Source organism: Scyliorhinus canicula, chromosome 16 (genome assembly GCF_902713615.1).
Source record: "Scyliorhinus canicula chromosome 16, sScyCan1.1, whole genome shotgun sequence".
Lineage (NCBI taxonomy): Eukaryota > Metazoa > Chordata > Chondrichthyes > Carcharhiniformes > Scyliorhinidae > Scyliorhinus > Scyliorhinus canicula.
In genome coordinates this window covers 32,685,780-32,700,448 of record NC_052161.1, presented here as the reverse complement: position 1 = coordinate 32,700,448, position 14,669 = coordinate 32,685,780, and the positions used below count along the sequence as shown (strand labels likewise).

Here is a 14,669-nt window from a genome sequence, read left to right as displayed (position 1 = left end):
CAGGTGGGTGCCGCGGGTCTGCGCATGTGCAGTGGGGTCGGCGCCAATGTGCACATGCGCAGTGGCTCCCTTCTCTGCGCCGGCCCTGACGCAACATGGCGTCGTTTTTTTACGGCGAGCAGCGATTCTCAGCTGGCCGATGGGCCGAATTCCAAGCTTTTTACGGCCGTTTTTACGAACGGCAAACACACCTGGTCTGGCCGTTCGTAAAAACGGCCGTAAAGTCCCGATCTTGGCAACCATGGCACCGATTGGCACAGCAGTACCACGGCCGTGCCAAGGGTGCCATGGGCCCGCGATCGGTGGGCACCGATCGCAGGCAGCGGGTCCGATTCCCGCGCACTCTTTGTCCTTCCGCCGCCCCGCTGTATCAATTTGCGGGGCGGCTGAGGGGCATCCCGGCCCGCGCATGCGCAGGTTTCGCGCAAATGCGCGATGACGTCATCCGCGCATGCGCGGGTTGGAGTCTTCCAATCCGCGCATGCGCGGCTGACGTCATGCGATGCGTCAGCCGTCGCAAACTCTGGCAAGCGGGCTTAACGAAATTCGTTAAGCCCGCGATGCCGGAGTTCACGGCCGCGGCATGCTAGCCCCGACCGGGGACCAGAATCGGTTCCCAGTCGGGGAGGGGGAGGCTGGCGTCAAACCCGCCCATTTTTGACGCCAACCTTACGATTTCTCCCTGTTTGGGAGAATCGCGCCCATGATCTCCATTTGAGTTCCATTCTTGAATTAACCATTGTCACTTTAAACATAATATACCAACAGGATGAATTTAAATATTGGTTTATGATCTGAACGTTTACTTACCGTAATTAATGTATGGACAGTGATCACAGAAATCAGAACAACAGCTGCCATAATATTGACAGTTGTAATCACAGGAACAATCTGAAGAATATCTTCCACAGTTGTATCTGCACGAACCTTGTCCTGTTATACAGTAAATGTCAAGTTAGATCTGAAATTGTGTTCATTGCTAACCAAGCTGCGATTACACATTTAAAAAGAAATGTAATGAAATTTTATCATTCAAAAGAGGATCAATACATTTTCTTAAAGCTTGTTTCCATACCTCTTGATACTTCTGACTGAGGCTCTATCAAAATAATGAAAATAAACATGTAAGTAAAAAGAATCATTTTCATACACATTCAATCCTCAAACTTAGCTTGGTGTGGCAGACAAGGGGATCCATACTTGCCCCTTGTTCTTCCACCCACCATATCCCTTACGCAAACATACTGGAAATGATGGTTGGGCACGGTAGCACTGTAGTTAGCACTGTTGCTTCACAGCTCCAGGGTCCCAGGTTCGATTCCCGGCTTGGATCACTGCCTGTGCGGAGTCAGCACGTTCTCCCCGTATCTGCGTGGGTTTCCTCCGAGTGCTCCCACAGTCCAAAGATGTGCAGGATTTGGTGGATTGGCCACGCTAAATTGTTGTTAGTGTCCAAAACAATTAGGTGGGGTTACTGGGTCACCGGGATAGGGTGAAGGTGTGGGCTTAGGTCGGGTGCTGTTTCCAAGGACGGTGCAGACGTGATGGGCCGAATGGCCTCCTTCTGCACTGTACATTCTATGTAAATTATACGTATTTTGAGGGACACAAGAGGAAGCCGTGCAGAAGCAGGATGAGGAATTTATTGAAAGTGATTTTGTGGCTATAATTAGATAGATAAGAGTGGAACCAGGTGAGTATTGTCCCACCCAATTGGAGAACAGTCACATGGGGGAACTGTGAAGGCATACCCTCCCATTCACTGAGCATCAGCCCACAGGGTAGGGCTACATGTTACTGTCCCGCTGCCTATTAACTCCAAGCAGCGGTGGGATGGGACACTTAACCGTGGATTAACTGCCAACTTAAGGGCCTCAATAGAGCCACAGGCAGATACTGCCCCTGATATATCACTCGCAACCTATAAATCCAGGATGGGTTTGGGCAGGTGGGTCAGCGGCAGGACGCCACTCGTGGCACAGTGCCCGCATTTTTGTGCCCATTCATCTCATTTCCCACCTGTGGGTGACCCGTAAAATTCAGCCCGGAATATTCTATCTTAGAATTAGGCTGCACAGTTTGAGAATTTGGGAACTCACATTTAACACATCAATCTTTGGAAATCTCCACCACAGAGAACAGTGAGTTTGAGTCATTGAATGTACTCATGACTCAGTTAGACAGGTTTTTGTTCACAAAGGGAGTAAAGGGTTGCAAACAGAAAAATGGAGATGTGGCCACAATCAGGTCAGCCTTGATCTTATTGAATGATGGAATAGGCTTGATGGGCCAAATGGCCTACTCCTGCTTCTACTTCTTCACTGATTGTGAAGAATATTGTAGATTAAAATTTCCAAAGGTGTGAAATGAAATTCTATCATTCAAAAGTGAATGATATATTTACTTCAAGATTTTCTCCATACCTATTGATGTAGGTTCAGGAATCTCTGTAAAAAAAATCAAAATGAATGTTCAAATAACAAGAATATTTTCCAAACCCCTTCAAGCTTCATATCTGATTTGATCTTTTTAAACAGCATTAGATAAAGAATGACCAGGCTTGATATATCTTTGTGCAGCCTGTTGTAAATTCTTATTCTGTTCCCTTCTTACCACCATTAGTGACACCGACAAGGAAATCCCCTATCCGACATTTTGGGTAAATAGGAGAATCTATGAACAGAGGACAGTTACACCTTGCTGTCCAAAATATGTTCGGTGCTACCTGTTAATCGAAAAGAAAAACTAATGTCTTCAGACTGGACAGGACTTGATGTGAATTTTCTGGAGGATATTTCATATCTATTGCCCGTGCTGAGTTTGTCTCTGTCAAAATAATAAAATGAGTTGCATAGTAACAAAAATATTTCTTATATCCGTTGAAGCATCAAACTTAATTTGACATGGTGGAGAGATCAGTCTCCCTAGATGCTTATGACTTACGGCCAACTGTAACTCTCAAACAGTGAATGGACAGCAGAGTTTTGGATATCCTCAAGTTTACAAAGATACTGTGCAAATTGTAGACTACTGTTTGCAAAGACTTTACCAAATCAATGATGTGATTCTCTGAGTATCGCCATTAAGATTAATTATGACTGATACAGGATCAGCAAATATGCAACCTGACAAATTAATGGAAAATGAACTTAAATATTACTGACCTGTTGTTGAATAATAACTGCAACTTCCTGTAGAGGAAAACATTCAACTTATTCGCTTTGTCAAGTGTTTTTGAAGAATCTTCTAGCATTCATCTCACACAAATATTAATATAACATGTCAAAAGACATAATTAACATTAGATATTATTGACTTTTTTAATGAATAAATGGACAGGAAAAGTCTGCCTGTTGCAGACAGACTGTCATACACAATATACCTCTACCTCATCCGGAAATAAAATAAAATAACATCTCAGTTAATTTGTGAAAGAAATATGGAAAATTCTTCTTCGGTTGAAACCAGTCCAGGTGGATCCTCCTGCCCTGTTTTTTGCATTTCAGGAGCAACCTTTGGTCTGAAGTGATTTCACCTCCGCCAAAACAGGCCCAGCTGCTGTTTGAAGGTCTTCAGAAAATCATTGTTCACTTGGGCAGCACGGTAGCACAAGTGGCTAACATTGTGGCTTCACAGCGCCAGGGTCCCAAGTTCGATTCCCCACTGGGTCACTGTAATAGCGGAGTCTGAACGTTCTCCCCGTGTCTGCTTGGGTTTCCTCCGGGTACTCCGGTTTCCTCCTACAGTCCAAAGACGTGCAGGTCAGGTGGATTGGCCATGATAAATTGCCCTTAGTGACCAAAAAGGATAGGAAGGGTTATTGGGTTATGGGGCTAGGGTGGAAGTGAGGGCTTAAGTGGGTCGATGCAGACTCGATGGGCCGAATGGCCTCCTTCTGCACTGTATGTTCTAAGTTCTATGTAAGTTCTGTTTTGCAGGACGGGTGCTTTTAGTAGCCAGAGGTGAAATTGGCAATAGCGTGCATTTTTCTGTCTAGGCTAATGGACTGTGGTTTGACTGGGTAAGTCCCTGGGAAGTCAATGTGCTTTGCAGCCTGCAGAGATGAGATCATTTGTTCTTCAGCTTGGGGGGATGAAGAGTCATTGTTGGGTGGAGCAAATGAAGACAGAGAGAGATTTTGAAAGCAGAGAGGCAGTTGGAGGAGAAACTTTCGAGAGAGGAGTTGAATTCTGATCTGCCTGACACTGAGTCCACAATTCTCCCACAGTAAGATAGATTGAGAGCAGTAAGTTTCTTTTCTTATTGTTCAATGGCAAATTGAGTAGACGACCAGGATTCTCCCCCAATCGGCGGGCAGGCCGTACTGGCGCCAAAGGGTGGCGTGAACTACTCCAGGTCGGGCCGCCTGGAAGTTGCGGAATCCTCTGCACTTCTGGAGGCTGGGCCGGCACTGGAGTGGTTGGCGCCGTGCCAACCGGCACCGCAGTGCCTCCGCCGGCCGGCACGAGTTGGCGACTGCGTGGGAGCACTAGCGTACTCTGGCGCATGCGCAGGGGTTTCTTGTGCGCACCAGCCATGGTGGAGCTTTACAGAGGCCAGCACGGAAGGAAAGTGTGCGCCCACGGCACAGTCCCACCCGCAGATTGGTGGGCTCGATCGCGGGCCAGGTCACTGTGGGGAACCCCGTGGGGCCGGACCCCCCCCCCCCCCCCCTCCCGCACCTCACCGAGGACTCCGCAGGCTGCCCTCAGAGCCAGGTTCCGCTGGTATAGACCTTGTGTATTTCATGCCGGCGTGACCGGCTGAAAAAGGGCGGAGCTCGGACCATTGGGGCCCGGAGAATCGCCGGGGGGGCCACTGCCAACGGCCGGTGACCGGCGCAACGTGATCCCCGCCCCCACCAAAAAAACCGTCGCCGGAGAATTCGGCAGCTGGCGTCGGAGCGGCGGGACGGGATTCACCCCCCCCCCGCCGCCGATTCTCCGACCCAGCAGGGGTGTCAGAGAATCCCGCCTGACATGTTTAAAGCTGTAAATTGTCAGCTGTTCTTTTTAGGTGTGAAGTTAACAAAGTTTAATTATTGTAGTTATCATAATGTTTTATTTTTAAAATTACCAAGTCCTATTTCTTCATGCATTCACTCCTGGAGTAAGTCATTCTTTCCGCACAGTCTTTCAAATAAACACAATTATTGGGGTTTCGGCCCAGTATCTGGGATTGTAATGTCTCACTCTTCTCAAGGAAGATGTTACTTCCTAAGATACATCCTCACTCTGTCTTTATACAACATGAATCTGTGGGCGGGATTCTCCGGTCACGTCCGCCCGGCGACAGAAGAATCCCACCCGAGGTCAATGGACTTTCCATTGTCTGCGTCTTGCCCCTTGTGTTCTTGTGGTGGGAGGGGTGGAAGAATGTAGCCCAGTAACCCCATCCCCCAGAGCAACTGGTCATCTTCCTATTCCTCAGATTCCATTCCTCCAGAATCGCAACGTGAATAAAATGAATAATCTTAAATATTACAGCAATAGTCATTTTTGAAATTTTAGTGTTGGTAAATATCTCAGGATCTAACATTATGCCTCTCCCCTTCACAATGTTACACTGTCAGTATTTAGTGTCTTTAAATTACTATTAATCTCTCCTTTCCTCACCACAAAGCAGTGAAGACAACAATAAACTCACCAATGTGAAAGACGTATCAAAAAGCCGGACATGAGTAACTGAGCTGAGATACTGTTTCAGGTAGAATCAATTTTGATATTTGAATTAGTATAAGCACAGAGTTGTCTTGACAATAACTCTAAGGATCACATCCGACACCACAGAAAAATGTCTAACATTATCAGGACTCGGCTATGCTAATTCACAATAACCTTCAATAACATCTGATTGGCAATTCTGACAATCCGTTTATCATTTTATATTTTAACTCGAACATACATTTAAAGATTGGTTTATTTTCCAAAAGTTCTCTTACCATAACTCATGTAGGCACAGTGATCACAGAAGTCAGAGCAACAAGTGCCATAGTTCCAACAGTTGTAATCACAGGAACAGTCTGAAGAATATCCTCCACAGTTGTATCTGCATGAGCCATGTCCTGTTGTACAATAAATGTAAGCTTAGATGTGAAAATATCTCCATGTCTAATAAGGTTACTCATTACAACTTGAAAATAAACATGAATGTTTGTATTTTACAAAAGTCGTTTATTGTATTATCATCAGCGGTCAGACCGAGTCCATAATTTTTAAAAATAATTTATAATTGTATTTTTGATGACTATTGCCTTTGGAGAGTTGCCTTCTTCCTGCACCTAATGATGCACTAAGGTAGACTTTCTTTAAAAAAAAAAATTTAGAGTACCCAATTAAGGGGAAATTTAGCGTGGCCAATCCACCTACCCGACACATCTTTAGGGTTGCGGGGAGAATGTGCAAACGCCACACGGACAGTGACCTGGGGCCGGGATTGAACCCGAGTCTTCAGCAACGTGAGGCAGCAGTCTTAACCACTGTGCCACCGTTGAGGTCGACTTTCATCAGTTTCATAGCTGGTGGCCGGGGTTCTCCGACCCTCCGCACCACAATCGCGCTCGGCGCGGAGAATGGGGCGCCAGACCCGCAATCGGGTCTGACGCCTTCCCGCGATTCTCCGGGGACCACGCGCATGCGCGGACCCATGGCCGGAAGCGCAGGGCCCCGTATCGGCAGCTGAAATTGCGAGGACTACTCCAGTGCCCTGCTGGCCCCCTTCTAAACGGAGAATCACTCTGGACTTTCTCCAGGAAATCTCCAGTGAATCACGCCCGTTTTCTTATGGGCGTGGGGACATAGTTCCATTATCAGAGAATTCCGCCCACAAATTCACGGATCAGGTTGCTAGTCTGTCACCAGGGGATTATCGCTTGAGGAACGCCACTCCATATCAAGCATGGCTGACCAGGAGTCTCTCCCGCTCTTACCACTTGCCAATTAGCATGTTGGAAAGATTTTGCAGGTTCATACTCAACCTACTTGGCCACATTATGAATGCACCTTCCTTGGCCATTACTTTCTGAGGTGGGACTCCAACACGACATTCTGGCTCAGCGAGAGGGTCGCTACCCATTACGCCAGAAGACTTTCTCCATGATGAGAGTGCAGTGCGCAATTCAATTAGTTCTCCTTCAAAATGGCAATCAGCGACCAATGTGCAGTCAAGGACACCAATATGCATGTTAAAACGGGCTACCTGAAAGAATTTGGCAATATGGTGGACACCAAGCTAAATGTCCATTGAAAATGACAGCAGGCTGAATGTTAAGGCTGATGGGTGTTAAGACTGCAAACTCCTATTTTTGGCCCTTTAGTAACCTGTTAATACGGATTTTACAGCCAAACATATGGGGCTAGATTCTTCGAATTTGAGGGATGTCCAGAGGAAGTGTCTAGTTTTATAATGAAAAAATCGGCGAGGCCCCCAGCACCGACCCTCCGACCAGTGAGGGGCTAGCAGCTGCGCCACGTAAAACACGCAGCCTTCACAAAATAAACGGCCGGAAAATTTCCGCCCAGATAGTGCTCCTCTGGACACCCCCCTCGCCACCCCTGGGCCACCCTCCATCAGTCCCCCCCAGCCTTTGCCAAAGCCCCCCAGGTCAGCAGCACAGCTCCCTCCCGACTGTGGCGGCACTGGACACAGTCTGCAGCCGCCACACTGGGTGCACGAAAACTGTGCCATCGGGAACTCAGCCCGCCGCGGACGGAGCATCGGGGGAGGGCTTTCAGGGAAAGTCCTGAGGCGGTCCCAACGGCGTACGGCGTACTCCACGATGACACCATTTTAGAGGGGGCGGAGTATCCGAAAACTGGCACTGCCCAGTGCCCCCGATTCAGTCATAAACAGGGATTCTCCGCCCGGTCACCGATTACGATATCGGTGCCGGGCAACGGGGAACCCCCCCACCTTGAAGTATAATGGGCTGGATTCTCCGCTGACGGGATTCTCCATTGTGCCGGCAGTGTACCCATGCCCAGTGATTTTCCCAATGGCGTGGGGTTGCGTGGGGAACCCCATTGGCCGGCTGGCGAGACCGAGAACCCCGCCACCAGCGGCGGAACGGAGAATCCTGCCCAATGTCTCGGCCATCTTCATGAGAGAATGGTGGCAGGGTGGCACAGTGGTTCGCACTGCCACCTCACAGCGCCAGGGACCCAGGTTCAATTCCGGCCTTAAGTGACTGTCTGTGTGGAGTTTGCGTGAGTTTCCTCCGGGTGCTCCGGTTTCCTCCCACAGTCCAAAGATGTGCAGGTTAGGTAAATTAGCCATGCTAAATTACCCCTTAGTATCCAAGGATGTGCAGGTTAGGTGGATTGGCCATGCTAAATTGCTTAGTGTCCAAGGATGTGCAGATTAGGTGGGGTTACAGGGATAGGGTGGGGGAGTGGGCGTAGGTGGGGTGTTCTTTCGGAGGATGAGTGCAGACTCGATGGGCCAAATGGCCTCCTTCTGCAGTGTGGGGATTCTATGATCCTATGAATGGAATCTTAATAAACACACATCATTAGCTCCACGTAAAAGGGATGAAACGCTGAATAAAAGCACAAAAGTGTTAGTAAGATTTTACAAATTTGCACTTGGTCGAATAAAGGAAATTGATTCCTCTCTCATTGCTGCTCCAAATATAAGTATTGTCCTGGATCTACCCAAAACTCATTGTAAATGTTTAATATTTGCAATGAATATGTATTTCACTGAGCTAAGATTTAGGATGATGGAAGAAACCAAGTATGGACTAAAATTGGGATCTGTGTATGGAGGTTGAGGGCATGGCTGAGGTTCTAAATGAGCACTTTGCATTTGACTTTTCCAAGGAAGAGGAAACTGTTTTAAAAAAAGGGGGCAAAGGGATCCTGGACTTAATAAGTAGAGGTTGTAAAATGCTGGCCATCATTTCTCTTCAGGTTTTCGTACAATTCCCTTTTGGAAGCAATGATTGAACCTGCCTCTACCACACTATTGGGCAATGCACTCACTGTGCCAAATTGGCTTTCCTTATCGCTTCAAAAGAATCGTGAAATACTGGGGATGCTGGAGATCTGAGCTAAAAACATAAAATGCTGGAAAAGCTCAGCCTGCAAATTCAAATTTGTTAGCTAGCTCGTGATAAGACTAAAACGCGGTTTAGCAGACTGAAGACTTCAGTGAAAAGGAGGAAGTGCAGAAAGAATTAAAAATGTGCACCATGTTCAATGCACTGTCAAAAAACTAGACTGTAACAGCAACTGAAAGAACAATAGTTATTCTATAAAAAGCACTTGAAAGTAACGTTCATCTTATCTGTTGTCATCCTTCTTATCTGAGTGAGGTGCCTTGCTGGAGTTTGTGGAATTTATCTGGAACCCATTATTCAAATGTTAACTCAAATGAAGTTTATAAAATGCTTGAGGTGGACTTGCTTCACACTCCAAAGTCTTTTTGGAAAATGGAGTTTTGCTGCAAATTGTGCAAATGAGTTAATTTTTCAATCCATGTCCATCCATCTCTTCTAAGGTTTTATTCTGCCAGTGGAGTCTGATTAATCTTTATCTTACAATCGAGGATATAAGAGAATTGATTGTCTCTGCTTTCTTATTATGGACAAGGTATAGATGAGCATCAGCTCTTTCATAATGGCAAAATCTTGACATTTACCTTTCAAGTTTGTCTTCTGACTGCAGCTTTCCTGTTTGACGTGCAGGGACTGATACCAAATGTTTAGATGTTCAGTTCCCATATGAATGACAAGTTTATCAGCATTGCACACAATAGTCATGAACAACACAGTTTTGAATTTTAAATATTTTCATTACGTATTCTTGTAGGATTGTGTTTGTTAATATTAAGAAGTATTAGCTCATAAAAAATTATTTCCCATAGTTCATCAGATTTTAATGTTTGATTTTCATCCGCTCCCTAATGTTCTTATCAACAAGAGGTGACGCCGGTTAAATACTTGCTGCTGTCTGTGCCTGAATAACTTTTAATATTCAGTTCTATTTTTATCACTCAAAAATATGCTGACATTGATATAAATCAAAATGTGGCATCATTGTTCTTTACTTTATAATTATTTGTTAATCAGAGCTGACATGTGCTCAAGTGACTAAATTCATAATGTCATGAACTGCCTTTCCTTCAATTCACAGAATCACAGAATTGTTATGACGGAGAAGGAGGCCATTCGGCCCATCGTGCCTGCACTGGCTCCCCAAACGAGCATCATGCCTTAGTGCCATTCCCCTGCCTTTTCCCCATGGAGAGGCTGGTTTAGCTCACTGGGCTAAATCGCTGGCTTTTAAAGCACACCAAGCAGGCCAGCAGCACGGTTCGATTCCTGTACCAGCCTCCCCGAACAGACGCCGGAATGTGGCGACTAGGGGCTTTTCACAGTAACTTCATTGAAGCCTACTCGTGACAATAAGCGATTTTCATTTCATTTTATTTCATACCCCTAAGCATTGTTTATTGTTCAATTAGTCATCTAATGTCCCCTTGAAGGTCTCCATTGAACCTGCCTCCACAAACTTCCAGACAGCGCATCCCAGACCCGAGCCGCTCATTGTGTGAAAAAGATTCTTCTCACCTCACACTTGCTTCTTTTGTAAATCACTTTTGTTCTTTTAAAATAATAATTTGTCAGTGTCACTTTTGACCCATGCAACATTAAGCGCAGTAATAATAAATATTTTCACACTTACCGTAACCCTCAGCGTAAGCAAAGGTTATGAGAAAGACATGCAAAATAACTCTTGCTTTGGATGCCATTTTCTGCTGTGTGACAAGAATATGAACAGCACCTTTCATTTATACCCAATGGGATGGGTGTGTCACAAACTTCTATAATATTAAGTAATATAATTTACTATTCCCTATTGAATGTGTATACTTTCAAAAACAGCAGCCAATAAACTCAAAGTGCAAACTGCAATGTTTGTTAATATCAAATATAGCCGTGGAAATATCACAAATGGTATTTTATGGTGTTCTAAGCTGATATGCACATTTCGCATTGGCTGTGATAGCATTGTTTTATTATCTGTGAATATGAACACCTTGTCATTATTTTTTAAAGGTAATAAACCTTTTTAAAATTGCATATCCTAGTTAATCTAGACAGACCGCAAAACTGCTAACATGTGCAATTTACCTTTTATCAAGTCACATGCTTTTCATTGTGCAGTTTGTTTTATTCAATGTTATATTTATATTATTTTCTGTTAATCTGTGCTATCAGGCATTAAACTTAGAATTTAAACAATGTTACTCTGGGCAGTGTGCATAACTTTGCAATACAGTTCATTTGAATTTGTTCAAAGATCTCTAATGGCAGGACCTTGACAGGTTTGGATGCTGACCTCCAAGGCGTGTGGAGCATGTACTATATTGAGACCATGCCCTCACTCACACTGGATCCAATATCTAGCTCATTAAGTAAGTGGACAACAGTTGATCAAGATTTTATGGAAAATACATCAGAAGCTTTTGAAGTCAGTTGTTTAACTGAGCACAAAGCAAAAATGAAGTAATACAAGAATCTGAACAAATCATAGGTTTATTCACAGTTGAATTTTGTTCGTAATAATGTCATCATGGAGCGGCATGGTGGCGCAGTGGTTAGCACTGCTGCCTCACAGCGCTGAAGCCCCGGGTTCCTTCCTGGCCCTGGGTCATTGTCCGTGTGGAGTTTGTACATTCTCCCCACGCCTGCGTGGATCTCACCCCCACAACCAAAAGACGTGCAGCGCAGGTGAATTGGTCACGCTAAATTGTTCGGAGAATCCCGGCCCTGATGGCTAATGTAGGTTAATAAAATTGGAATTTTATTCTCCATGCTTCGATATTTTGTTATTCCTCCTCCTCCCCATAAAGGTGGGATAGCGAGTTATGACCGTACTCCAAAATTATTCTGATTATTTTGGGAAGTCATTGATTCGGGCAAGGTGTGACTTTAACACTGTTGGAGGATGGGGAGGGGGGCATGAGTGCAGGCAATGTATAAGTTTCAGAAGCCTAGTCAACAAGGAAAGTTTGGAAGCTATGGAATTGGATTGGATTGGATTTGTTTATTGTCACACGTACTGAGGTACAGTGAAAAATATTTTTCTGCGAGCAGCTCAACAGATCATTAAGTACATGAGAAGAAAAGGGAATAAAAGAAAATACATAATAAGGCAACACAAGATATACAATGTAACCACATAAGCACCGGCATCGGATGAAGCATACAGGGTGTAGTGTTAATGAGGTCAGTCCATAAGAGGGTCATTTTCATTTTCATTTCATTTAGGAGTCTGGTAACAGCGGGGAAGAAGCTATTTTTGAGTTTGCTTGTGCGTATTCTCAGATTTCTGTATCACCTGCCCGATGGAAGAAGTTGGAAGAGTGGGTAAGCCGGGTGGGAGGGGTCTTTGATTACGCTGCCCGCTTTCCCCAGGCAGAAGGAGGTGTAAATGAAATGAAAAATGAAAATCGCTTATTGTCACGAGTAGGCTTCAATTAAGTTACTGTGAAAAGCCCCTAGTCGCCACATTCTGGCGCCTGCCCGGGGAAGCTGGTATGGAAATCGAACCGTGCTGCTGGCCTGCTTGGTTTGCTTTAAAAGCCAGCGATTTGGATGGGAGGCACGTTCGTGTGATGGACTGGGCGGTGTTCACAACTCTCTGAAGTTTCTTGCGGTCCTAGGCCGATCAGTTGCCATACCAGGCTGTGATGCAGCCTGATAGGATACTTTATATGGTGCATCTGTAAAAGTTGGTAAGTGTTAATGTGGATATGCCGAATTCCTTAGTTTCCTGAGGAAGTATAGGCGCTGTTGTGCTTTCTTGGTGGTAGCGTTGACGTGGGTGGACCAGGACAGATTTTTAGAGATGTGCACTCCTAGAAATTTGAAACTGCTAACCATCTCCACCTCGGCCCCGTTGATGCTGACAGGGGTGTGTACAGTACTTTGCTTCCTGAAGTCAATAACTAGCTCTTTAGTTTTGCTGGCATTGAGGGAGAGATTGTTGTTGCTGCACCACTCCACCAGGTTCTCTATCTCCCTCCTGTATTCTGACAAGTCGTTATTCGAGATCCGGCCCACTATGGACGTATCGTCACCAACTTGTAGATGGAGTTAGAACCAAATTTTGCCACGCAGTCATGTGTGTACAGGGAGTAGAGTAGGCAGCTAAGTACGCAGCCTTGCGGGGCCCCGGTATTGAGCGCGATTCTCAGGCAGAATATCTAAGTGTTGTAGCGAAGTGAAGTCTGCGAGGACATGGCACAGATGTCACACCATCTCCTTGTTGAGGCACTGTCCATCATCTGCTTGAACGAACAGCGACGCCCGTACACCCTGGACCATCGCGGGACTCCCCATCTGGGTCCCTTCCTGGCCTGTTGGGTGGCTGAGTCCTCAGGGTGTGGGACAGGGTCCGGCACATGGGCCACCGTCTTGTGCATCTGCAGACGCTACTGCCGCCGCCGTCTCTTGCGTCTGACCACTCAAACTACCAGCAAAACCACTGGGCAACTTCTGCATCCAAAATCCCTGCCATAGCGTTCAATATCTGTCAGGCACTGGGAGAGGGTGTTAGACCGACAAACAGCTCCCACCCCGAGACCCTCCATTCCCCTATTGATCCCCCCCTCCCCATCCGACAGAGCCTGGCTGCAGCGGGCCCCCTCACAGGACACCAGACCCTGTACCCCAGACACCCGTTCGTAACGTCACCTGGTCTGGGCACTGGTCCCCTCCCCGTGGTGCTCACCCACACTCCAGCTGGGGACATGTCCCCGGAGGGGTCTCTCATCCCAGATAGGTGTTTGCTGCTGCATTGTGTGGTTGCTTCCCGCAGTGTTCAGACATCACAGTTTGATTAGAATGCAAGGCAATAACTCCCACATGCTACATGGCCACCCACCCACGGGAATCTACTTGGGTTGTGTGAAGTGCTCACTTACCCACGATTGCCAATTCATTATCAACAATAGCCTTCAGCCACACAGCCAGAGCCCTCGGCAGTCGGCGAGGGGATATGGGTGGTCGGTTGGGCAGACAGGCAGGGACAAGGGTTGCCCCCCGAATGGGTACACATGTTCCAGGGGTTGGTATGGTGGTGCCGTGAGTGGTTGCCTCCCCCCCCCCCCGCAGCACCTTTCCCCTACCCTCCCCAAGCAGACTTCCCCTGCAGACGGTCCACCCCACTCCAGCCGAGTCCCCCCCCCCCCCCCCCCCCCCCCGCCGAGCACAGGGGCAGCAAGCCCAGCGTCCCTGGGCGGTTTGCCTTAGAGCAAAGATGGCTACTCACCTCCTCAGGTCCCCACAGAAGCCATTCCACCAGGTTCACATTTTTCAAAAGGAATACTAATCGGCGCCAGCATGGCCACTTGCTAGGGAGGCCGCTGAATGAAAGGAGGCCACTGGCTATGGGGTGGCTCACGTTAATTGTATGGTATGAGATATGCGGGGAGGGGGGATTATATGGCCGTACTTGCCTGCGTGAACATCTGGTGCCGCCAATGGTGAGCCTTGTGGTGGCGGCTGGATTAATGGGCAATCCCATTGGCAGTGGCGGAACCAGAGCATCCCATCGTCAGCCAAAGGCGGGCCACCGCCTCTCACTGAGAAAAACACCATGGGGGACACTCGAAGCTCACAAGAGAGACGATATTCAGGCCAACTTTTATCTTATTGCTGT

The 14,669-nt window shown here is 46.7% G+C and overlaps 1 protein-coding gene across 7 annotated transcripts in view; it reads right to left on the bottom strand.

Annotated features, from left to right (window-relative positions):
- LOC119950741 (CUB and zona pellucida-like domain-containing protein 1) overlaps window positions 1-10,759 on the bottom strand; it is a 62,571-nt gene extending 51,812 nt beyond the window's left edge. For 5 of the 7 annotated variants that reach the window (XM_038773438.1, XM_038773439.1, XM_038773440.1 and 2 more), the window contains exons 1-6: window positions 10,686-10,759; window positions 5,942-6,064; window positions 3,165-3,191; window positions 2,424-2,447; window positions 1,076-1,099; window positions 811-933 (exon numbers count right to left, since the gene is read on the bottom strand). In XM_038773438.1, the coding sequence (XP_038629366.1) occupies window positions 811-933; window positions 1,076-1,099; window positions 2,424-2,447; window positions 3,165-3,191; window positions 5,942-6,064; window positions 10,686-10,752 (388 nt within the window). In that variant the 5' untranslated portion in view covers window positions 10,753-10,759. The remainder of the gene's footprint in view (window positions 1-810; window positions 934-1,075; window positions 1,100-2,423; window positions 2,448-3,164; window positions 3,192-5,941; window positions 6,065-10,685) is intronic. The other 2 variants (XM_038773442.1, XM_038773443.1) reach the window with 1 other exon arrangement.
- Window positions 10,760-14,669: the final 3,910 nt, after the last annotated feature.